The sequence below is a fragment of the Sabethes cyaneus genome, chromosome 3, assembly GCF_943734655.1.
Source record: "Sabethes cyaneus chromosome 3, idSabCyanKW18_F2, whole genome shotgun sequence".
In the NCBI taxonomy this organism is placed as follows: Eukaryota; Metazoa; Arthropoda; class Insecta; order Diptera; family Culicidae; genus Sabethes; species Sabethes cyaneus.
In genome coordinates, this window is record NC_071355.1 from 162,837,488 (window position 1) to 162,864,208 (window position 26,721).

Genomic DNA, 26,721 nt, shown 5'->3' on the forward strand with positions numbered 1-26,721 from the left:
CAAATTTTGTTCAAGGAGCGTAAACTGAATCAAGCAAATTTAAACCTCCTTATCGTTGGATCATACATACATTGCCTGCCTGCTTTTCATCTCTTTCCATCGCCGGCCCAATGTATTTTCAAGAGGTTCAAAATCTCAAAAGCTTCATATTTCGGCCCGGGTGTTGTTTTTTCCCTTCTAATTTGCCTTAATAAAATCACGCAATTTTCTTACCCATTTGATAAACTCGGTTTTATTCAATTATTGCCCGACGATGCCACGAACCGAGCCAGAGAACGTGCAGCGCACACCACATATTTAATATACGGGTAGTGGTAGGCTGGTAGGTATTAATTGTTTGATGGAGACGATGACGGATGATTGCCGACCCGAGAGCGTCCCGTGATGTGAAGGTTGCGATAAGCAAACACTGAACACTGCCACTAAAAACAATCTCTCAAGTAATCAGCGATCTACGAGTGTGTCCTTGCTTTGAACCCGCGTGTTCGGGATATGTGAGGAAAATCACAGGAAAGGAGCGAAAGAAAACACTTCAATCCAAATTCCGATTAATCTTGTTTGTGCCACGAAAGTACCCCTACATAATTTGCTTTCATAATTAACCCAAAAACACTTGAACAGTGTGATGGTTACGCGGTTTACAGTGAACTGAAAAGCCTAATGATCGCATTAATAGAATAAGTTTGTTTTCGTTTATACCAGCCAAATACAGAAGAAGGAACTTTCAAATAACGTTTATTCCGTTTTGTTTTATTTTTTTTCAGCTTGGTTCCGCCACAGCGGGTCGTGGAATGTTCTGCTATCACTGTCCTCCTTCGCTGCATCCGGCCGGTCCACATCCGCCGCGATTACCGACACTGGAGTACCCGTTCGCACCGACACATCCCTGTAAGTGACCTTTCGAGCTGCTTGTTTCCAAATTCTTTATTTTTCACAGCATCTCTTATTGCGGTAAAAATAATCTTTCATAAAATATTTGTTGTTTTGAATTTATAACTTTTACGTACATTGGATAAAAAACTTCCAAGCCCAGCAAAGAGTTTACATGTAATTTGATGATGGAGTTGCTCGTTGGATATTCAGCTATCAGCAGTTTTTGCGTTGTCTCCACTCCATTGTTAAGGATTCCAAGTTAATCCTCGATTTGGTCTAGTGTCAATTACACCAACTAGTATTGCATCCATAACGATGAGAAACAGCAACGGTGATAACATGCAGCCCTGTCTCACACCAACAGTAACCCTGATAGGATCGGACAACACCCCATTGTGCAACACCTTGTATGAGAACACCTCGTACTGAGCCTCGATGAGATGGACTAGCTTATCTGGAACTCCTCTACGCCTAAGTACGCCCCAGATGTTTTCGTGGTTGAGTCGGTTAAACACTTTTTCGAAGTCAACGATCACTAGCACTAGCACTAGCACTAGCAACGATGACATGATCGGCTAGCATGGAATCCAACTTGCTGTCGTCGGAGAGTAGCGTCGATCTACTTCTGGATCCGGTTGAGGATTACCTCACAGAGTAATACAAAGAAACGTGGTAGTTACCGCATTTAGTTAGGTCTCGTGTTTTAGGGACTTTGAACAAACCCAGACCCTGCATCCAGTCCATCGCATAAGCGATTCTGTATGGTCAGTCAGCAACTGACCAGCTCTGTCCTTTTCATCCTATTCATCCTGGTACCTACGGCGGCGGTTTCTCCTTCTCTGTCTAGGGAGCCTAAGTCCAGGCTCCCTTGTCCCGGCTACAAGCTTTTTCAATAGCTCTTCCTAGCTCGGCGTATCGTTAACGCGCAGCTGTCTTGACCGCTCGATCGTCCTCCTAGTTTCATGCGAAATCCATACCCTGCGTCCGCTGCGCACTTTGTGGAGAGTTTCGTCTTTGGTTCTGTGCTGATGAATGCGTTCTTCTCGCCAGTCCATTGCTTTTAAATAATTCCACCAACTGACAACTCCAAAGCTGCTAATTCAAGTTGTTCGGCAAAGGTCGTTTTCACATCGGAATTCTCTGTGATGGTGGATGGTTGGATACAATATCGGCGCTGTGCTTGTTGCATACATCAAGAAGGCTTCTGCTCCACTTTCGGCTGATGCAGATGTAGTTAATTTCTTTTTCTGGTCGGCCGTCGCGGAAAACCCACGTGACATTATATGCTGGACTCAGGAGATCCAGCGGCACATCCAAGCGGGAAATCGGGTATACTTTGCCCTTCGTAAAACACTACGATCAGGAAGCGTACGCCGCCGCACGAAGCTACGAAGCTAATTAGACGGTAGTTCTCTATGGACTTAACGCCATGACGCTGCTCACGGAGGACATACGCGCCCTTGCCGTGTTCGAGCGGAAAGTGCTGCGGACGATATTTGGTGGAGTACAAACTGAAAGCAAAGAGTGGCGGAGGCGTATGAATCACGAGATACAGGCACTTCTTAGGGAGGCTCCCATCGTTCATCTAACGAAAGTTAGCAGTGGCTCTCGTGCTTGGTGAAGTAGGTTGTTGGTCGTACGCTTGCGTCAGTGGACTTAGCGTTAAATGCTATGTTACTCACACTTGCTCACATAAGAGTGGGCATCGTTTTGCTTCTATTAGCAACATTGGTATCGAACATGTGTTCTAAATCTGACCGCGATTCCAGGGGCTGCATGTGCGCCTAGGCTCAGTAGAAATCCAACATTTGAGGCTCGAGCAGCACGCTCCTCACAATCGTAAGCAACGCTTCTCTTGCGAGTAGCATTTTCTTACGCCAGAGTAGAGCAGGATTTGTCCATTACGATGTCTTGTGTTCGCCAGTATCCGGCCAACGGACCTCGGCCCCTAGATTTTAAGCGGCAGCCGGCTATGATCCCCTGTAAGTTGAGTTTGCTTACCCTGCTGGACAAGGGTCAGTATACTCCATGTTCTGATTCGTGTCCGGGTTTCCCTGCTAAAGACCGTTATTAATAGTAATAAAGTAAGTAATAAATTCCCGTAGAACTTCCTTGAAAGTTTTTGATTTGGTTCGCGTTACGGTCCAGTATAATTAGTGCATTGAAACTTCTCTGACCAGCCGGCTTCTTTGCTTTCAGGACATATGAAAATAGTCTCTGGATAACAACTCGGCATTCCGGTTGAAAATAACTTGAATTTTGAGTTTTAGGATAAGTTGAGCTTTGAATTAGCTTGCGTTAATTTGGGCTTGTTCCGGTAACTACAAATAAATGAACTTATTAATGACTTCTGTAATTATATACACCCTGTAATTCAGATAAATTAAAAAATACTCAATGGCAGCATATAGTTTCTGTTACACAACACTTCATCTAGTCGAATCGTAAACATGAAAGACAATAGTCTTAAGTTTTTGTGAGCAAATAAACTAAACTAAACTAAATTAAGTAACAATGTGAGTTTTGTTGCACACCTATAGCAGTTTTTATAATATAAGTTTTCAATAAAAACTACTAGAATCAGTAGAATCGTTGCAGTAGCCCCGTAATTGTCCTGTACTGTAATAACTGGCTGCAACTTCTATCGATAAAGAAGGGTAAGGAGCGTTTAGTGAAAAGAATGATAAACGGGAAGAAACTGAGAAATTTCGATATGAGGCCAACAATAAAGTTCAATGGCAGGTGGGACTCCAACCCACACACTCTCGGTTGATACCCGAATGATTCATGCAATAAAACTACCGCCGCACCCTTCTATCAGATAGTCTCATATCTAATTTTGTCTCTCCAGCCTTAACTATTTCATACACGCACACATATACTGACGGTAATTATTTTTATACTAGCTGTAACCCCCGCGCGTTGCATCGCGTCTAATTGTGAGCGAATTGGTGGTACGCTACGTAATGCTAACGCTATGTAACTCTATGAGGTGCAACTAAGACGAGCAAAAGTCTTGAATTTAATCTGGTATGATTGGTTTGAGTCTTTGCCGATTATTACCACGAAAATACATATCGCGCCCCTCGTTTTGGCGACAGACACAAGCCTCTTATAATTATGATGATTGCCTTTGCCTCTACCACCAAGGAGATAGACCGTCATCAACTGTAGTGTAGTAGAGGCGAGCGAGCAGTCGGATACCGACCATCGAAGCAAGCGGCACGTTCAGTATTATACCAGACGCAGACCTAATGTAAGGGCTTAGCTTAGTTAGTAAAACATTCGGATACCAACCGAAAGAGGGTGGGTGCGAACCCCACCTCCCATTGAACGACCCAATATATTTTTGGCTTATATATAAAAAAATCTCGTTCATCCAGTTTACCATTCTTCGCAGAAGACACTTCATCATAACCCCCACTTAAAAAAAACCTGATCCTAGCAAATAATATACAGCATAATCTTCGCGACATAAATATTTGGCCTAACCGGGACGCCAGAGTAAATCTCCAGAAATCGCATTGCACTGCGTACTGAAGTTAAATCGAGAAATCGCTCAAATATCTAGAGACGGTATTTTGTGCTTTGCTTGATATTGAAGGCGCTTTCGATAACACGCCCTTCGCTTTAATTATTAAGTCTGTAGTGTTATCATATGGTGCTCTCTTTCAAAATGAAATCGGCCACACTGCAATGAGCTAGATTCAAGAAATGTTTTCGACCAGAGAAATAATAGCATCATTGCGAGAGACGTCGCTCACGATTTTAGCGATGAAAGGAAGTCCACAAGTAGTTCTCTGCTTCTTGCTTTGGTCACTGGTGGTCGACGCATTCATTCACAAGCTATCGCAGCTTGGTTATGCTACTATTGCTTATGCCGCCAAAGGAAAGTTTGACGCAGTGCAGCTAGGAGCTATAAACACCACCATGTTATGATGTTTACAAGGGTGGCTTAATATAAACCACACAAAAATAGTCGTTATAACATTCCCTAGACGAAAAAAATATATTGTTACTCCCCTATACTGATGTCTAACTGTCAGGCTGAGCACCAGTAATGCAGTCAAACTCCTCGGAATAAATCTATATACAAAACTGAACTATGCTGCCCACTTAGATTATGCTTTTAAGAAAGCATCTGGTTGGAATCAAATACAGGGTTGTAGACTAAACAGTTAAACAGTGAACTACGCATAGGCAGGGGCTTCTAACTGGACACAGTCCCGCTCTTTATTATTTACAGTATATTGGATGATGCAGACACCTGCCGATTTTGTAACTCTGAACTTGAAAGTTCTGCGCACCTGCTCTGCAATTGCTTTATTGCGGGGCCCTTGCTTTATCTAGGCAAATCTTCTTCAGAACTTTCCTTCTCACTCCACACCGAATCCCACAACGTCATTGATGGCGGAACCGAAAGTGGCTAACGTTATTGTGTTTGTGCGACAAACACTGTACTGTACATCTCATGTGTTCGTTAAAAACCTAAACGTTTATTTGAATATTGCATTAGTATCGGTACTATATGTCAAATAGCGGAGCTTGCAAACATAAACAGCTGATCCGAAGCCAACCACACTGACTACAAACATCCCGAGAAAGGGTTTGTTTTCTTTATCAAGGCATTCCGATTCAATCAAAATTAACAGCAGCAACTAGAGATGGGCAATCCGCTCCTGATCCATTGAAAAGATCCGGATCCGTAAAAAGAATGACTGATCCGTGGATCTTTTCTTTTAAGACACGGATCTTTGCCCGTGCGACTTTTAGTCTGCTGCGAATTTCATTAGGGTTTATTTCGCCACTGACAGTTCTATCTAGAATTTCATTTGATGTCTTATCTAGTACCTAGCTCTTCGTTCTCTTCATTCTATTTCAGGTTGTTATCATGAAGGTAGACTAATGACGGGGCAGGATAAAATGAGATCATAGACAATAGGCCGTATGAATAAAAAAGTTAGAGCAAACTCTCCCATAAGATTTACACAAAAGTAGTAAATAAGTAAAGCAAACTGTTTAATTCATACGGCCTAATGGCTCTATATTCCGTACGCCTTAACAATAATTTCAAATTTGGGTTTGAATGGAAATGTCTCCGTAGCCATAACGCATTTTAACAAGATGACGGAAAACCCGTTTTAAAGTACTAGTTTATACGAGAAACGCGTGCACGTAAAGCATGCGTGACGATATTCTCCGTAGAATCTTCTTCAGTTTTTCTTTCTCTCCATGAAGATTGGCTCTTTTCTCAAATTTTGCCTGAAAAATAGAGAAAAAACCCAAATATATATTCAGTGTAACCAAAGATCCGATGAACCGTTCCGAAGATCCGGATCCTTGACTAAATGAACCGGCTCTGATCCGATCAGTCTAGTGATCCGTTTTGCCCATCACTAACAGCAACTGAATAATGCGTAGGATCACTAGGATGTTTAATTAATCCGCTTGCATCGGATTGCGTTTTTGGTTTCTGCGTTTGCGTTTTGTTGGTTTACTTCACTCTAAGCTCATCGATGCGGCGAAAGTTGAAAGCTCTTTAAAAGCTCATTGATGTGACGAAAGTTTGATACTGTGTTGCTGGTTTTTCGGAAATCGCTAGTTCAACGAAATATGTGCGTAACCAAATATCTATTAGCTAATTCCAAATTATACATTGGTCGCTTTTATGAACACGTAATGATCGATATGTTCAGTTAAATTTATTTTCCATTAACAATTATGTTTTGCTGAGCGTTTATTGATACATAGCAGATCGATAAATTGAATTACAAGTTTTAGGAAATTATAACAGCGCTGGAAGCACTGATTACGTGGCGAAAGCGTGCTCTGCCAATACAGATGCATTTTTAAGGCTCAAAACAATACATGCTTCGAATGGTAGCCATTTATCCAGCCATCTTTGAGCCACTTTCGGTTTCCCCTTAGTGGCGTTTTAAGCCAATTCCCTTCTGGCATACAAAAAAGGCCTCGCTGCTTAATCTGCACAGGGCCCCTCGCGCTTTAACGCCGGCTCTGCGGGGCGCTGAAGAAGTATGATCGGGTTGTCACCTCGACATTTTTCTTTGGGGTGCTGTAATGATATGAATCCAAATTCAAAACTATTGAATCATTGACTGAAGTTTTTGGAGCGTCTTAGTAGAATACGAAACCTAAAAATAAAAAAGAAGAAAACTTATCCAATTTAATTCTACTATATACTTCTACTAACACATAATAGAATTAAATTGGATAAGTTTTCTTCTTTTTTATTTTTAGGTATTGAATCATTTTTGAATGAAAGGAGAAAATCAACACACCGCACCACAAGTCGGACATTTTCATACTACCAAAAGTATTTTGGCGTCAAAATAAAAGCACTATTGTTTCAAAGCGGTTCGTTTGCCATTTGTCAAAACTTGGTTCATGATGATTTGAATATGTCGAAATCGACCAGCACTTACTATTGGAGACATCTATCGACAAGCAGCAGTTAGTTGCGCACCACATGTGAAAATCAGTACTATATTCGCTCAAAACTATTTGCTCAAAAAGCTGAGTAGAATATCTTTATTTTATAGTTTTGAAGTTGCAGTTTTTATAAAAAAAATACTATTCATAATTTACGCGGCACCACTTTACATTATACTTTAATTATACTGAAATGGTTATTTTTCACAAATATTTCTGTGATATTCTTATTTTATCGGTAAAGTAGTCATTTCGTTAAATTTTTATTGCATTACAATTATTTATCTGAATGCTGAGTCCACCCAAGAACACACGAAACGTAATACGTAATAAAAAATGTGTGTATGTAGGGGAAAGCCACCATTATCTCAAGGATTCACCTGTGTGGGTAAGAAGAATTACTGTCGAATCAAAATTGTTCACCGAGCAACTTTCACGAAAATGTTATAAAAAGAGCGAAAGGGGATTGGATGGACTCGTAGCAAAGGCTCTTACGCACATTCCACTGGTAAATAAGAATTCCTTCCAACATAAGCGAAAAGCGTAATCAGGGTGGCAACTGGATACGAAAAACCAAATTCCCTGATTTTTCCAGGTTTTTCCCGGTGTTTAATAAAATTCTAGGTTTCATATTGCGATATAATTTTAACTGAAAATGTGTTTCGATCATTGATATTTGAATTGTTTATCAATCTACGAGGTATTGAGAAAAATTTCCCCACCTACTCTATTTCCCTAGGCAAATTCTTCAATCGCTTTCTCTTATTCTGCCGACCAGCAAATTACACTCCTCCCGTAAGTTCCTCGTCTGTTCTTTTTCCCGCGCAAGTTTATTCGCAAACTCAGGCGCAAGCGGAGTTTTAGTGCCCATTGCGGCTAGCTCTCGAACCCGCCGTGGTACTTTTCCTGCCAGCCATGCGAAATGTTCGTATGTTTAATGTTCGTTCTTCGAGCCATAAGCCATGCAAAAAAGCAGTTTAATTTCGCTTTACCACTGGTGGCTGTTCTACTTTCTGACCAACGCGGTTTATTTCACTTTGCATGGATTGATCGGGATTTACTCTTCCGTGTCCAAGATAGAGCCAAAAATTCGTAACGTAGAAGGTAGGGTCGCTACACCCGCATTTCGGTTACAATTTGTTACAACAGTATGGCAAGTTTATGTACTGCCGTGAGTCAGCGGAATTTCTCCAACATTTTTCTCGAAAACCGAATTTCGCTGCGGTGCCACTGGCATTTACTTCGATGTTCTGCGAATTCTGTCGCATGCCGCAAAATATCTGTCCTGAAACTTCAATGTCATTCGATTCGACTTGACTAACGCCAAACGAAACGCGCGAAGTGAGTGCAAACTAAATTTGTTAATCACTTCACCTGCCTCGCAGAATAAGGTCCTTTGCAAAACACTGAACTAATTATCGATAACCCAATCTATCGCTTGTGTGCCGTACTTCTTCATCTATTTCTAAGTGTTCTTGACTACTCAATGAATCGATCATTGGGGTTGTTTGAAAAATTCCCTGATTTTGTTAAAAATTCCCTGATTATTCCAGGTTTTTCCAGGTAATTTAAAATTCCCTGACAATTCCAGGTTTTCCAGGTTTTTCCAGGTAGTTGCCACCCTGGTAATAAATTGCTCAAAAGTAATTCGATTTTCTCCTCCTATGGGTCACATAGCACAAAAATCTCATCTTATTTCTTCTATTTCAAACATCAATTCTACAATATATTTTATAACTGGCAAGGTTGATAGGTAAAGATTTTAGATTCACAGCTATACAGGAATAAAAAATGGAAAATCTTGCTAAAAAAATATTGTTTTTGAAAATAATTCAAATTAACAAATGAAACATATCTCCTTTTGCGTTTGAGAAATATGAAAAATAAGTCACAATCGCAGTAACAGTAGCAACTTTTCTCACGATTAATTCAATCGTTATAATTAAGCTTCATATTCAACCGAAGTCGAGCACTAAATAAGTTCCAACCACGACTTAAATATATATTTTAGTATATTTTAGTCGTGAGTTCCAACAGTGATTCTTGGATACAAACGTAAGTACGATTTGTATAACTTGATGACAACGCGAATTTCACTTTCAAAAAAAATGCTGTTCCAGACAGCAACCAGCATTGGTAAACGGAAAGCTTCCTATGCTACCCAACGCTACAAACTGCACTACACCGACGGGATTGTTGAAAGATTAGGACAGGTGGAACTGATTCGAATTTTGCTGCCTCCGGTGACAGCATAAAACTGTGTGCAGCAAATCCTTGACCCATGCATGAAAAGTTTGAGTCCTTGCGCTTCAACAAACATTGCCACCATGTAGTGGCCCTACGATTCCGCCTAGGAGCCCAGGACTGAGTACGAGAACGTTCACTGCTCACAACCAACCTGGGCGGCACACCCCGCACGCTCGACTAATGATGTTGTCAGCACATACGGACACTGACTGGATGAAACCATCACCGCACCAGATTGGATTAACCTCCTTGCCTCGCACCGGTTACCGCTTCCTGCGCGTCGTTTTGACATCTACGTACAACTTTTGCAACGGTCAACCGGCAGAAATTTGATCTCTGGCCCTGGGAGGCGAAATTATCAAGATAATCTGTTTCGTAACTACATTAGTGTTACGTTAAACTTATGAATTAGTCACTAATTTGCTAAGTGGTTTGTTCGTGTCCTGGCCAGCAGCGAAGCGGTATTAACTTTTTTTACCAAACGGGCAACCCTTCCTTCGGGTTATGTGAGAGGAAATTAAAATTTTCCAGCACTACGCTTCGGTGATTCAACTATTTAGAAGGTAACCAAGAATTTTGGTTTGCATCGTAATGAGTCAGGAAGTAAATATAATCTCTAATTAAAAACTAAATTTGGTCAGCATGTCGAGGTTTCTCATCGATTTTCTGCTTCCTACTGTGAAAGAAAATCAGCCCAACATGACGTACGAATCCGGACACTCATCCGAATCAGCTCGGCCTTATGTACGCATCAACATGTAATTAGATTTTGCCATTTCTGGCTCTAATTGAACTGTTGGAAATGTACGTACGGTCCGCAGAGAATTCCAAAGCTAGAACATGCACAGCTTCTACTTTCCAGCCCGATGGCTGCGCTGACAGGGTTACTTCATTGATCCGATCTAAATGAATAATTCGATGAACGAGAATTTTGCTTGTGGTGAGACTTCCGATCTTTTGCATCACCCGTACGGTTGGCGTTTATTAGAAATGTTCCCAGGCCGATTGTTTTCAATTGATAAAATATCCAAATCTGTAAATATTCTTCAAATTATGGATTAATATTGTATATCAAATCAATTTATTACCCTGCTGCAATTTTGCTTGACTGAAAAAAAACAGCACCCGGCAACACTGGTTAGCCGATAATTTTCGAACTTTTCGTCGTGTTCCTCCACCAGCTCGCACAGTAGGGATCGAAATTTCGGTTAACGGTAATTCAATTACTAACTTTTATCTATCGTTCCGGACATCCCAGTTGTGTTATGCCACATAGGCGCACATCCATTGGAAAAAGAAAATTCTTGCAAGAAGAGTGCTCTATTTCCCCAATGAAACACGATCTGACAACAGGGAACTTCCATTCGGTTCGGGCTGCCAACGCCTCGAAGATAGGCCATCTAATAGGCTCATAAACGATGATAATTCCTTGGCACGTCAAACATTCCAGATGCCGGAAAGAGCGAGAAGCTGATTCGAATCTGATGGGAATTAGAAGATCTCAAATTTCTGCCTTTCCTTCAAACGGGAAGCAAACGGGCTGTTGATGAGGAGTGCCCCTACTGGACTTCCGCTATCTCACCCATTTAGTTCGTCCTTCCCGATAATATGGTGCTTGAATGGGAAAATCGAAACAACATGTTATATATACACCAAAAACATTTCCTGATGCAATTGAGTTATCATCATAGGCCTACTGTCCGAGTTTGGAGTGCTTTCAGCGTGCCAGCGTTTCTAGACGAGCTGCAGCATTCAGGAGCACCATCGCCGCCGAGCTCGGAGGTCAGATAATCCAATGCATGTGCATTCAAAGCTAAAAGAGATTATCTAACTACCTACGGTTGGTCGGTCGCTCGGTCGATCTGGGATGTGGCGTGTGTTTTATCGGCCGGCGTCAAGTTTTTTCGGCACGTTTGAACTTTGTCGTTTTATGGCCTCTCGGTGTCTCGGTCGCTGCGCTTCCGATGTCAGCGTGCAGGGCAACTTCTAATTGATTTACCAGTTAAATCGAATATGGGAACATAATTCGACTGAAAAATGATGCTGTTATATCACAGTATGTCATCCCTGGACCATTAAGTGTGTTATGCTTGGATCGATTCATCGAAAAAGATGCTAAAATTAGACCGAATGAACTTTCGAACTTACCATGAATTGAAAAAACTTTGAGTCAGTTTTTTTGACGCAAGAAGCAAACTGAAACCGACGCAACGTACATCGCCCCAAAGGTAAGAGGGCAGTCACGGCCTTGACACTGCAAGCAGCTTCCCCGCATTCTTCTCTAGGTTTTAGATGTATACTCTCTGAGCGCGTCTCCTGAATTTATAACATTTTAACATTAAACATATATCCGTTGGTAGTCGAAAGCACACTAGCCCCAGAATGCGCACTAGGGCTTCTATTTTTGAGTTCGGTCAACCCTTTTTTGCCCTTCTGTAACAGTAGTAGTGTGATATTTCGCAATTGGCGTTCAAATGCTGCTCGAACAGCTTGAATCCCGCAAACTCAGTATCGTAGCTCTGCAGGAAATCTGTCGCAAAGGAAAAAAGGTTTGGAAGATCTGGAAAGACCAACGAACTGGGAACGGGCTTTGTAATGTTGGGCAGAACGTAGGATCACGTGATAGATTGGAAGGCGATCAAGGCGAGGGTGTATCTATTGCGGATAAACTACAGTATAATCAACGTGTACTGCCCGCATGACACGACACGAAGGTCGCTACGGGACATCAAGGTCGTCATCGAGGATATGAACGCCCAAGTCGGTAGGAAGGGAATGATAGACCGGTGTAGAACGCTATACCCTACTAGCACAGTTGTTATAAACTAGTTGTGGTAACCAATTAATGACTAATTTCAGCCATAAATAGGTTGCAGCAACCAGAAATGACAAAAGTGTGCTACTTGGGTAGCCTGCAAACCGATACGAACGATAACGGCCAACGATGCATAAACCTCGCAGCTTCCTAAGGTCTGGTGATCAGAAGCACCTTTTTCCCACGCAAAGATATCCACAAATCCACCATATGGAGAACATCTGACCAACGCACAATGAAAGGGGGGCTTCGTAGCCACAGGGTTACCGAGTCTGCTTTGACAAGCGAGTGGTCGTGGGTTCGAATCTTAGTAGAATCAAGCCATTCCATGTCAAGTGACTTTAGCATGGGTTTATTCTCAGGCCCCTCCATATACCCTTCCTTCACACTGAAGCTTCCTGACTGTGCAAATGTCCCTCCTAGTTAGGTGTACTGGTCAGAGGTACGAATGAGTCCTCGCCAGGGACGGCTATAATATTGGATAGTGCTGGCAGCGAGGAATAAGTGGGTAAAGTAGATCAAGCTTTGAAGGAAGGGTAAACCCCAATACACACAAACACGCATAAATTTAATAAGCATATCCCTCACTCAATAGCGATTATAGCGAAAAGAAATGCAGTGCAGGTCATACAGCAAACACCCGGACGATATTACAATAGATCAACTATACTGGTCGTGGTAATGAGTCCACACATGAAAAAGAAAACGCACAATGGACCAGATTGACCCCGTTCTCATAAATGGCCAGTTCTTCCGGCCGGTTTACAAAAATATGTTCCCTACGGGGTGCGGATATTTAACTTTAACCATCACCTAGTATAGACTGCTACTGGTGCACTGCTGATGGTGCACTCAAAACTGTCAACCGAATACCAGGCACGTCAATGAATGCCGTCCTCCTCTGTTGAGCACCGCTAGACAACTCGCAAGAACTACATGTGAGGCACTGCCTTCTTCCGAAAGTTTGGTACTTCAACTCTCGAAGATGGTTTGGGGCAGAATACGCATGAGCATTGGACCGCTAGGTGAAGAGCTTGCGAGTATACGAAATCATTCTTAATAGGAAATACTAACAAGCGGTGGAGAGAAAAAATGACTTGGAAAAATTATTTGAGCATTACCATTAGGAAGACCAACACAGGGGTAGGTTAAGAAGGCAATCAGTGAGCTGAAAAACGGTAAGGCTGCTGGGAAGGACGGTATCCCGGCTGAACTTCTAAAAGCGGGGAGCGAGCGGCTGTACGAAGCAATCCAGCGGATCATTGTCAGGATCTGGGAGGAAGAACAAATGCCGGAGGAGTGGTTGGATGGCCTCATTTGCCCAATTTTCAAAAAGGGACATCGAGTGGAGTGTAAAAACTATCGAGGAATTGCTCAATTCTGCCTACAAGGTGCTTTCCCGTATCCTGTTCTGCAGACTGAGACCGTTAGCGCAGTCCTTCGTCGGCGAATACCAAGCTGGTTTTCGTGAGGGTCGCTCCACGACGGATCAGATGTTTACCCTGCGCCAGTTGCTAAACAAGTTCCGGGAGTACAACTTGCAGACACACCATCTGTTTGTGGACTTTAAAGCGGCGTACGATTCAGTTAAACGAAATGAGCTGTGGCAGATAATGCTAGAACATGGTTTTCCGACGAAACTAGTTACGCTGATTCGTGCGACGCTGGTCGGATCCAAATCATGCGTTAGAATAGCGGGTGCTTTCGTGACGTTGGATGGACTGAAGCAAGGGGACTCTCTAACCTGCTATTCAACATTGCCTTGGAAGGTGCATTACGAATGGCAAACGTGGAAAGGAATGGAACTATCATCACGAAATCTCACATGCTTCTTGGTTTTGCGGATGACGTCGATATCGTCGGAATCAACCGTAGAGCAGTGGAAGAGGCCTTCAGGCCCTTTAAAAGGGAAGTTGCGAGATTGGGACTTACCATTAATACCGCCAAAACGAAGTACATGGTTGCTGCTAGGGAACATGGGAGCCCAAATGGTGTTGGTGCCGAGGTGGAGTTAGATGGGGAACGATATGAAGTAGTGGGGGAGTGGAGGAATGTATATACCTTGGTACACTCGCGACACGTGACAACGATGTAAGCCGCGAAGTGAAACGACGAGTTGCAGCCGCGAATCGGGCTTTCTACGGATTACGTAGCCAGCTGAAGTCCCGTAGTTTGCAAATTCGCACAAAACTGGCGCTCTACAGAACACTAATCCTCCCGGTGACCCTTTACGGACACGAATCATGGACGCTGAAGGAAGCTGATCGGCGAGTGCTTGGGGTTTTTGAGCGTAAAATTCTGCGATCTATACTTGGTGGCAAAATGGAAAATGGAGTGTGGCGCAGACGCATGAATCACGAGATGTACCAAGTATACAAATATGCTGATATAGTGAATGTAGTGCAATGTGGCAGGCTGCGGTGGGCTGGACACGTGGCCAGAATGCCCGATGAAAGAGTAGCCAAAACTATTTTCAGCAGAGAACCAGGAAGAGGCCGTAGACTCCGAGGCAGACCCCGCACCCGGTGGGTGTGTGCTGTTGAAGACGATGCACGTTCAGCTGGTTTTCGTGGGGATTGGAGAACGGCAGCCCAGGACCGACGGTACTGGAGAACCATAATTCGTTCGGCGCAGGATCGGTAACGGACCGTTGCCACTAAAGTAAAGTAAGTAAGTACCATTAGGAAGAACTCAATTTCCAACAACTCACGCTTAGGCATCATTTTGGAGGAAACCTAGTTTCCGATATACAATTTCTCACACAAAATACTGAATAAAATAAATACGCCCTTTTTAAAAGTGATTCTTGAGCCTAAACGGTGCCAAATTTTTAGGAAGGTGCATATTTGCAATTATCAAAAACATAAGTGACGTTTAGAATAAATAGTTCAAGTTTTATCATTTACCTCTTTCACATAAAACTGCTAAAATTTGAAAATTACAGAAATGTGTTTTGTTCCGCTTTCATAAAATGATAAATGTCTCAGCGAGATTTGAACATACGTCCTTACTTTCTTCGGCAAAGTTGTTCGTCATAAAATTTCCCATCTATACAGTATAGCTACGTTGCTCTGAGACATTGTTCGATACCCTGTTTTGGCGTTTATTTAAATAAAATTTCGGAAATTTTAAATTTTTGCCGAGTTCAATAAATTTTTGAAACTAAATATGACTCCAGACATATTTCCATAACTTTTTTATGAATGTATCAGATCTCAATGATTGTAAAAAAATAGTTAAGTGCCTTGTTTCACCTACTTTAACATTTCTAAAAAATATTTCTATGAATTTGCTTCTGAAAAATGCCATTTTCTCGTAAAACTCAAATGTGCGACCCCTAAATCGCATCAACCAATAAAAATTAATTAATAAAAATATAAAAATTTTGTTGTGGCACTCTAAGCTTCTACCATACTATAGGTTTTCTACCATAGTGCCATTTTTTGGGACAAAATATAACCAAAAGTAGATATTCCAACACAGATATTCGCCTAGGTTTAATGGTCTCGCCGTAAAAACTTGGGATTAGCTAAGACAAGAGACTTTTTAAAAAATTTTCCTACACAATTCCCTAACACAGACATCAAATTGGTTTGGGTTTACTCGCGGTCGTAAGAAACCTTGTGGGGATGGGGGAGGGGGTTTGTCGCTTTTTCTGGCGTACTTCCCCAGCAAGGACATCTAATTGGTCTAGGTTCAATCGTCGTAACGAATCTTCCATCTGTTGTTAAGAAACTATTTTCTTCAAAAGAAAGTAATCGAAATTATAGTAAGCAAATGGGGCACTTTACTGCCGTCCCTGCTAGTGAAGCAAGAACGAAGAAAATGTATTGGGAAATTAAATTTGACCTTGAAACTGTTCGTTAATTTTCACTATTCAGTGAATATGGAAAGAAAATTACAAGTTTTTTTTATTTGACTCAACGCGTAAATTTTCCGATCGATTGGCGCAAAAATATTGAAAACCGGTCGGGAAGCCTTTGAGCTATTAGCGCTCAAAACCTATTATTTTTTTGTGACGCTTTTTAATATTTTGGAATGACACCCTATCCCAAGCCTAGCAGTAAGACGTAGTCAAAATTTAATTATACGCCTGACGTCATTGCAGGTCAAAACAACAACAAAAGGTGGGCCTTTTTTTATTCCGAAGTAGACGCAGCAACACTCGTGTGGTCTAATTTTCTCACACACGCGTACTCATTCTAACGAACACGCCGGGATATGCATTCCGCTCGGACTCTCGCTCTAATTTATTCATGCACTGCGACGAGTTTTTGCGAGTGTGTATTTAGGTAACAGCAACGGTCGTCGCTCGCCGCTTCATCGTTGCAGCCCGAGCTGCTGATACCGATTACTCGCGAGAGCTCGCGATCCCGCCCGTGAGTAGAATCGAGGGCGAAGATGAAATGAAAATTGGTATCCCAGTGCGCCACTAGCCCTCACGTATGGTTGGACATTCATAAGTTATTTGACTCGCGAGTGGGTTATGCAGAAAAACGATAGGAAGCTGTGAGTTCGCGAATGTATCTGTAGTAGAATGTCTGTCATTAGCGGCTGTTTATCTTACGCTTGCGTGAGTGGCGTAAACGTTGAATGCTATGCCTTTCATACTCTCTCACGTCAGTGTAGGCATCATTAGCTTCTCGTTCGATTTGCAACATTGAGCAGTAGACGAGAGGAGGTCATTATGAGCCACCGACTATTTAACTCCATTGGAAGAGTTGGAGACATTGGTAAAGATTCAAGCTACTACGTCTAAAGATTCAAGTAACTTTATTCTGAATTTGGCAGAACAGAATAGACCATGCAAACCACCTGCTGCAGGCGGTGAAGACGAACAACCGACATTCATGGGTGAGCAACTGCCTGCCACTGGCCATAACGGCCAACCGACAGTTAAAAAAACGAAAAATGCGTGAAAAGTGGAGAGATTCCATTTTTTTGTTTCTTGTTGTGTAAATTGATTAAATGAGTAATCGCTTGATCACGCTAAACGTATAGATTTGGACTGGATTATAAATCTTTTTCTCAGCAAAAAGAGGGGTTCCCAAATTTTCGCAACCAGGGAAGTTGAGAAATCATGGAGAAAATGACTCGATAGAAGATTTCAACTACATTTTCAAAGGCGAAAATACTAATTTATTCTTGATCAAGCGTACGTCAGTACACCCAAAACGATACCCGGCAGATTTCGCTGCAATTTTGTCATTTTCGGTTACAGTATATGCTACATGTCTATACATAATACATTTATTGAAACAACTCTACGAAAAAAAATTTTAACAACCTATAAGAATCCAACGCACGGGTCGCTATACTTATGCCTGTGTAAATCGCGATTGTGTGGGCTACTGCAACATTTCGCATCCAACACGATAATCGTACAACGCAGACATATAGGCAGAATATAGGCTGATACAATACCCTTTTAGCTTTTTATTACAGATTTTGTAACAGATGTGGCGTAAAACTTGAAACAACGAATAATTACATATTTTGCAGCAAGTTTTGCGTTAAATATCTTTACAACTAAATGCTTTATCAACAAGGTTCCTTGACAAACATTAAATTTCGTTTTTGAATATTAATATAATCAATCCTATTTCTTTATTTTTTACAGATACCAGCTATTCCTACCATCCTGCCATTCACGACGAAAGTTTCGTAAGAAGAAAACAACGAAGGAATCGAACGACCTTCACTTTGCAACAGGTAATCCAAACAAAAAAAATACACCACCGAGCGATTTTAACTGAGTAGTTGCGCCATTTTCTTTCACAGCTCGAAGAACTAGAGACTGCCTTCGCCCAAACTCACTACCCGGACGTATTCACCAGGGAGGACTTGGCAATGAAAATCAACCTGACCGAGGCCAGAGTGCAAGTAAGTTATTCGATCCCATAATAGCTTTTCTGCGGCAAGTTTAGGTCAGGAGCAGCGCAAAAAATCCTCCTCGCACAGAATAACCACATCAAATCCAATCTATTTCGGGGCACCCACAGATAAAGTGGATGAAAACAAAAACTACGGAAAGAAAAGCTAAAGTCCATAAGTCCTGAAGGCATGCAAACATTCATAGACGTGTCTACATATGGTTCAGCTTTTCACCGGCATATGTCACTTCCGTTGTGCACATGTATGTGCTAACGCCATCGGGAAAAGCGGACAGGGTTGTAACTCAATACGAACCGAATCAACGAAGAAGCACGGAGAGACCGAACAACGACCGGGCAGTCAAATTTAATAACGTCGGAATCCTATAATCCGATAATGTGCCGTTGACGTTGTGCCGAAATTTGAACGCTATCGAGACTAGATTAGTCGGGATCTTTTCGCCCGTCTACTGGTTGGTTTATAAATTGCATCAAACCCGTGGCGATGGCGTCGAATTCAGGATGCAACCGGACAAGATTTATTTTGCCTGCTACACATATGACAGGTTGGCACGTTAGAAAAATGATGATTGACTATAAAGATTATAAAGGAAATCATGCTCTAACTCGCAAATTTGTTTACTAATTCAACTTGTTGCAAAAATGTGAAGGAAAATACAGGTTTTGCAAATTTTTATTATTTAATATCAATTTTATAAATTTACAGTTTCTCTAATACAGAGACTAACGTGAGAAAGCAAAAAGAACCCAGTTGTTCACATACAATGAAAGTTAGGAAATATACTTTTGTATCAAAAACCCCTCTGCCTAATTTAGTACCACAATAATTGCTCCGTAGCAAGTGTAACATATCTCTGCCACCAGCAAACATAGCAAATTGAATTTAAAACGTAACCCTACAATATCAATTCAGCGACCGGTTCACAAAAGCAAATCAACCCCTCCGGCTGAAGTCTCTATTTGAAACTTTTTTTGTAAAACATCCGAAAAGCCAAAGTTGCAATCGCAATTTGTAACTTGACACCACCGTAAATGGTATCGTCCAGGGAATTGCCCACATCACTTGAAGGACACCGCACCGGCACTGGCAGCGGCAGCGGCTGTACAATATCGGAGCCGTTGTACACTTGAGAATGATGTTTAATCCGCGTGAAACACGTGTCCTTCCTGAAACGTTGTTTCAGTTTCTAACAGACTACAGAAGCAAGGCTGTAAGGATGTGCGATTAATATTTTAAATGCATCAAGAAGCGCAGAGGTTTCACCACCCGGTTTGCGACGGCGGCGTTGCTTGGAACGGCCCGGCAGTCGGCACACGTTTCCGAGCCCGAATGTCGAAAGTATAGCATTTCATAATTTCACCTAATGTTTTATGGATCTGCGTGGAATTCTGATGTTGCGGTAGCGCACGGAAGCTGTGAACGTGGCTTTTCCCGTTTTATCACGCCGGAGTTCGGTTTCGGTTGAAAAATTAAATACAATTTTCAACGTAAATAATCATAATTTCATAAATGGAACGTCGGACGAAAGGAACGTAACACGAGCGAATGAGATTAAGGAATTTCGTTCTGAGTGGTTTTGTTGTTCGCGTTGCCTGCCAAGTCGACGATGGGAAGTGGAAGCTGAAAACGTGACCTAGTATAGCTTTTCTCCAAATGAGAATCTTACAAGCCCAACGAAAGGGTAAATTTTCGAGGGCTTGCTTTATTTTCACGGTATTTTTGGAGCCCGGAAGAGGGTTTCACGTGTTTAGTAGTAGTCGTGATCGTGAATGGAGTTAGCAATCTAATTCAATCAGTCAAAACATGCTATAAGCACTTGGAGCGGGACAATAAATGAGTCTCAATTGTAATTAAAGCAACTTTCATGTAAATGTGAAAATCTCTGCCAGTAAAGCCTATCCCAAAACATATTTCTAATAAGTCAAAATTATATTTTTTTCATGCACACTTACCTATACCTATGAATTGTATGGGATAAGTAATCAGGTTTTGGCGCTTATAACTTACTAGCTGTAGTCCGGGTGCATCACCTAACGTCTAATTCAATGCAAATCGAAGATACCTTATACCCTCGTTAGTACGTACCCTCGATAGTACGTATCCTCGATAATACGTACATTTTGCCTCGATAGTACGTACATTTTCCAGTAACAATTTATTTGTTTCATTCCAAGCTTCACAAAGGGCAAAATCATTAATTTAAAAAATTTAAAAATTAACTGCTATATTAAATCACTACCACTAAAATATATATTTATTCAAAAGTGTATGCAAATTTGCAAATTTCATGTAATATTGAGCATAGTACAACAATGCTTCAAAGCCTAAAATTGTGATTCGATAATACGTACATTTCGGTAATACGTACGCTAAACGAAGCAAAGGTGTACGTACTATCGAGGTATATCTGTACCTAATTTTCTTTAATTTCGACGAAAAAACACTTTTTTGCTGTGATAATTCAGATTTATTGTAACGGAGATAACCGGAATGTATGACCAAAGCGCCTAAATGTACCTCTGATGCTATGTAACTCTATGAGATGCAACTACGTTACTGATGCGTATCTTAACTGCAATCTAGAATAATCTGTTTGAATCTTCACTTACACTTATATACTAATATGCCACTGTCAACTATGACGCTGTAGCTTTAACCAGGGCACTGACGTATGTACATACATCGTTGTATCACGAATATAGTTGTGTTTGTGACACCAATTTCTTTATTGCACCCAAGGCAAATCCTGATACGAGGGTGTTCGTGAGATGCTGGCACCAGCTGTAATTTAGGTACATATGTATTAGTTTCTGCTTGGTGTAAAGCATTTAGCGAGCGAGCTGGAGTTCTTGATATGAAAACATGACATCCTATCAGGAATCTGATTTTCGTTACAGACAGAATAAGGCGCTTATAGTATTAGAGTAGAACAGCAAATTCGATTGTTTCAAACCATCTATCGTCACAAACGAGTCCGATACCTCACTATTCTGACGCATGATTTTGGACCATCAAGGGTAGCACGTATCGGTCAAATCAGTTTTGATAGAAAACCACGTTCAAGCATAATCCGCTACAGCTCATTTCGTTTAATTGAATCGTATGTCGCTTTGAAGTCTACTAACAAATGTAAAATGTGAGTCTGCAAGTGGAATTCCCGGAATTTATCGAGGATCCCAAGTAGCAATTTGGGTTTTATTAGACTCTTATGATGGCATTTAAGACCAAAATTAGTCTTGAAGACCACCATAAGAGTACAATAAAACTCACATTGTTACTTGGGATTCGTCGCATTTGGTTTGTCGTGGAGCGTCGCTCTCGAAAAGCCAACTGGTGTTCGCCAACAAAGGATTTCTTGTACGCAAGATTAAGGAGGGGGCATATGAGACGTTCCAATCAGTCCGTAGATAGTTCCTCCTCAGTCTATATCTTTAGCATAACCTGATGAATTGCACCATATAGCCGTTTGCTTCCGATTTTCAAAAGTTTGGCGGCAATGCTATCCTTTTTAGCTGCTTTGCCTTTTTAAAGACCTCTGCATCTTAACTTCTTCCAAAGTTGGTAGATCCACAGCTTGTCCATCATCCTCAATCGTTGCCCTGTTTCTGTTGACAGCTCCATCTTGTTCACCATTCAACAGTACATTGAAATATTGTTTCGAACGCAAGGACACCACCGATCTTTCGGTAATCAGGTTCCCTTTCTTGGATCGTTTTAAAGAAGCTACTCGTATCGTGCCTCTCGAAGGAATTCTCCGCCTCTGCAAGAACGATATCCCAGTGCTGCAGTTTCTTACGATGGTAAAGTCTTTTTTGGCAGCTCCAGTATCTCGGTATCTCTCCTTGTTCTGCTGTGTCACAGTTGCAGCCAATATAGGAGTTCTGGATAGCACTCATTGGAAGTGGCTGCAGCAGTAGAACCTGTGGCAAGCCCTATCTACAGCCAGCCAGCGGAAATCACTGCAACCGCCCTCGTGAACTCCTCAGCACCTCACTGCAATCTAGACGCGATTGATAGTTACACGCTATCGATGGCCCACGCAATATTGAGTCATGATTAAGTATTGATGACCTATTACATACTTCAGGCAAACCTTTCAATGTAGTATAAATGTCAGGATACCACAGTACCCAACACGGCTAACGCTGCAGTACTCTTCAGGTTGTGTCTCATAATTGGCTTATGGGAACATGAACGACCAAAAATTTTGAAAAAATCATTATTTTTTATTTCAGATTCTGCAATCTTTTCCGCTTATTTTGATACTAAATTTGTAATGATCCGACCACGGGAAGTGTCCGAAAAACGATCATACACATAAGCATTCCAGTGCGGCGTGGAACAACTTTGGCGGAATAAAACGCCGCTCCTGGAAAACCACGATTTTCAAACTTTATGTACCTTTTTCCCAGAAACTACACAACGTATTGGAACAAACTTTTTTTTTATTGGTAGTAGCTTGGCAAAGACTTTTATAACTTTTCAGTTTCGTAAACAAAACACAGCTTGAGAAAAACGAAAAAGAAGAAAAATAGATGCCTGAAAAAATAAAATTTTGTTTTCTTTTTCAGGGTGGGTTTTTAAAATGTAATCAAACTTATTGAACACCCTGTAGATTTTCCCTGCATATTTGTCAAATTCAAAAATTCATATCTCATTCAACCAAACTACGCATAGCAAACAGTTTCTTATGAAAACGTTAGTAAATTTTCTTAGCATATTCACAGGTGGATTACCGACGGATCTAGAGGTAGTTCATCTCTTGCTGAAAAAGAAGTGAAAAAGAAAAAAAGGAGAACAATAGACGTTTTTCGTCTTCGTCTGTGTCGTTTTTCTCTTTTTGAAAACCCGTTTTTCTGTCTTTTTAGCCGACAACAAGGCTCCCTTTTGTCCTTTTCCTCTACAGTTTTCCTTTCCTCTCCCGATTTTCGTCTTTTTCTCTTCCGTGTTACCGATATTTTTTTGAGTCGGTTTTTATTGTTGTTCTTTTCTTTTTTTCTGTCCCATTTTCTCGTTTTTTGTCTCATATTTCTCCTTCTCAATTGAGTGGGTCAGAAGGAAAGGGGTGTAAGTGACAAAAAGTAAATTTCTAGTAAATCGGATCCAAAGTTAACAGCATCTAGAAAATTCGTCAGGTTATATAACCCAAAACTAATGACGCACAATGGTTGCGTTAACTTTACTTTATCAATTTCTATTGAATTCATGGAAAATCATTTTGATTTTCGGGTTTTATAAGACATTTTTGAAAATGTTATTTGCACTTACGCCCCTTTCCTTCAAAGTTATGCACTTGTACCCCTTTCATTCCAAGCGATTATAAGGAATTACTAATTGGAGTAAAAAGGGTGCAAGTGCATATCTTGGAATCATGTTACAATCATCTTCATTGACAGGTAGGTTAGCGGGTAGGCAGTAGTAGTCCAGGATTTTCTCGCTACGTGGCGCTAGTGTATATATAATATTCTTGTATAGGCTGTAAGACGTATAGCGTAAGAAGCTACTTACTATTTAGAAAGTTGCAGTCTTTGGGAAGCTTGTTCAAATAACTGTCATCTCGAAGATGGCACTGAAAATAGTTCATAATATTCTTAACGTGCGGCGCTAGTGTATATGCTACCTCGTTTTATTTGCTATAGCTTGTAATCCGTGTAGCTTAAGATATTACTTTCTTTGGGAAAGTTGTTTAAGTAATAGCAGCCTTGCAGATGGTATAGAAAATAGTGCAGACTGCAGAATTGTCTCCCTACGTGGCGCTACCGTATATGTAATATTTCTGTATAGGCTGCGACTTATGCTACTGATTATTTAGAAAGTAGTGGTATTCGAGAAATTTATCCAAGTGACTGTTACCTTCAAGACGGTATGGGAAATAGTTCAGAATTTTCTCATCGGTCGGCGCTAGCTCATATGCGTATACGTTATATATCATGATACGAGTAACCAAAAATATTACTTTCTCCGGGAAAATTGTTTAAGTAATAGCAGCTTTGTAGATAGTATGGAAAATGGTATAAAATTGTCTCACCACCTGGCGCCTGTAATATACTTGTGTGGGCCGTGTCTTGAGCTGCTGACTCTCTAGAATGTTGCGGAATGTTCGGAAATGTTGCTCAAGTGACTTGCATTTTTAACTAAGATGATTTAGAAAATAGTTCAGAATTTTTCAACGGGCGGCGCTAAGTTATATATTACCTTCTTGTAGTTGTCATAGCTAATGATCTTACTAATCTAAGAAATTACTTTTTTCGAGAACAGAAATATTTTTAGACGACCATTTTTCTAGAATTTAAACTGTATGTAACTCATAAAACGCTTTTTTGCTAGATTAAAAAAATCTCTTTGTTTATTTTTTGCCCCCCTCCCCCTCCCTTTCACTGGCCCTACATCGGAAGGACAAAAACTTCATAATTGTAATGGCCTAACTTGAGAACGACTGGGCCTAAAAAAGTTTAAATGACATAATTTGTTCAACATTATGCGTAGAATTTGATTTTGTTTAGTATAAAAAAGCAAAAAAAGTAAAATGTGGATATTTTTGAAAAATTTGTCAGATTGAAAAAATCCGAAAGATTGTCCATCAATAGCTCTTCACCAGATTTTAGAACATGTTTCATGCTAAATTTAATAAAAATGAGACAAATCTGAGGGGACATGTTCTGCGATAATTAAAGTTTGATGATTTTTGTCTTGACTTTGCACTGTTTTTAGTAGTAGTAAGTAGTATAAGTAGTTTCTGAAAAATCTGATTTAATAAATACGCCCTTTTGAAAAGTTATTCTTGCTGAAAATAATTACGTTTCGTAGAAAATGAAACCTTTCGTGGCATCCAACATATCAGCAAAATTTCGTTCCAATAAGAAATATTCGAGACAAACCATTTTGTTAGTTGAGCTGGAATTGCTCATATGGTGCACTTACACCCCTTTCCTTCCAAGTGAAAACCAATTTTTATTTTGCTCTTTTTTTCAATCATGTTTCTAAAAAAGTCATAAAAAGGCAAAATTTTGACGTGATTTTCTAGCATGCATAAAACCTTGCTCAAAGTATCGTTTTCTACCATTATCTCGATTTTTTCAATTTTGTTACTTACACCCCTTTCCTTCTAACCCCCTCAATTGTAAGTAAAACTTCGCTTTGAATTTCAAGTTCAAACTAGTCCAAATTCAAATCTAATTCGATTTCCAACGTCAAATTCGTTTGCATGACCAATTTTAAACCCAATTCCAATACCAAATCTAATTCAATTCTAATTCCAAACAAAAAACTTGATGTCTTTCAGTCCAAATTACTCCAAATTTAAGTCCTGTTCAATTTGAAGTAAAGCTTCAAACCCAAATTAGTCCTAATTCAAGGTTAATTAAATGTCAAGTCGAATTTCTAGTCCAATTGTAACTTAGATTTTAAATCCAGTTGGACCCGAAAGTCTGGAGATGTCGGTACTTTCGTGATAAGTAATAAATAGATTCGCCATCTTATTCAGTTTTTTTTCGGGTTAAAACATTCTTCTGAAAGGTTATGTCTGGTCACGCTATTGCTAATGATTATGTGATGTACTGCATAAGATATCGAAGAAATATATTGAACTACATTTTTCAAATTGAAAAATCGTTACACATGAAAAAGTTTATCGATTGCTAGGACAATTTTCGTTATTGCTGAATTTAGTAACGACTAGATAAATCTAGTGTTGTTTTACTGTATACAAAAATATTTTTATGTTATTCACTTTTCGGCTTTCAATATTTTACTTTAATTTGGATCAATTTGGACAATCTCGAAATAATAATTAACACTGCAAAATATGGTAACTATAGTATTGTTACATCTTCCATGCTATTCATCTAAAACTATTTTGTTTGCAATACCTTTTTAGTGAATACTTTTTTGACACATACCATACAAGTAGATCCGATGTTTGGTTCCATCACAACGGAATTCAACCGAAACAATGACTTGCTTTTTTTGCTATATTCAGCTATATTCCCAAGGGATTTTGCAAAAAAGAACTTGGCCCTTATTGAATATTTTCTCAGAACAATACGAAATTGGCCAAATCATCACTCACGTTTGCTTTAACGATTCACTCGACCCGTTCAGTTTCATTTCAGACCAAGCTCGAATATGTAATGCTAAATAAATTACCACCCCCTTCTGAGAAGCACTCTTCTCGTCCATTAAACTACCACCACAATAACAAATATCACATTTATACTCGGTACGAATGCTCTATCGCTCTATACCGTTTCCACCGAAACCGCAACTTCAGCCCCTCAGCCGTCAGTGCCTTCAGCCTCCAGCCAGGCGCGCTATTGTGGGTGGTGGCATTTCTTTCTTAGCCGTTTTGCAAGTCTCAGCAGCAGAGCCAGATTCCTTACAAGGCGCATGTGCGTTCTAACAAAATGGTGTTCCATCGTCTACCGGCGAATGCATCGTCAACA

The 26,721-nt window shown here is 40.6% G+C and overlaps 1 protein-coding gene across 1 annotated transcript in view; it reads left to right on the forward strand.

Moving 5' to 3' along the window:
* Positions 1 to 791: 791 nt before the first annotated feature.
* LOC128742536 (uncharacterized) overlaps positions 792 to 26,721 on the forward strand; it is a 41,292-nt gene continuing 15,362 nt past the window's right edge. Inside the window, exons 1-3 of the mRNA XM_053838935.1 lie at positions 792 to 888; positions 18,006 to 18,097; positions 18,167 to 18,268. Coding sequence (XP_053694910.1) covers positions 792 to 888; positions 18,006 to 18,097; positions 18,167 to 18,268 — 291 coding nt within the window. The remainder of the gene's footprint in view (positions 889 to 18,005; positions 18,098 to 18,166; positions 18,269 to 26,721) is intronic.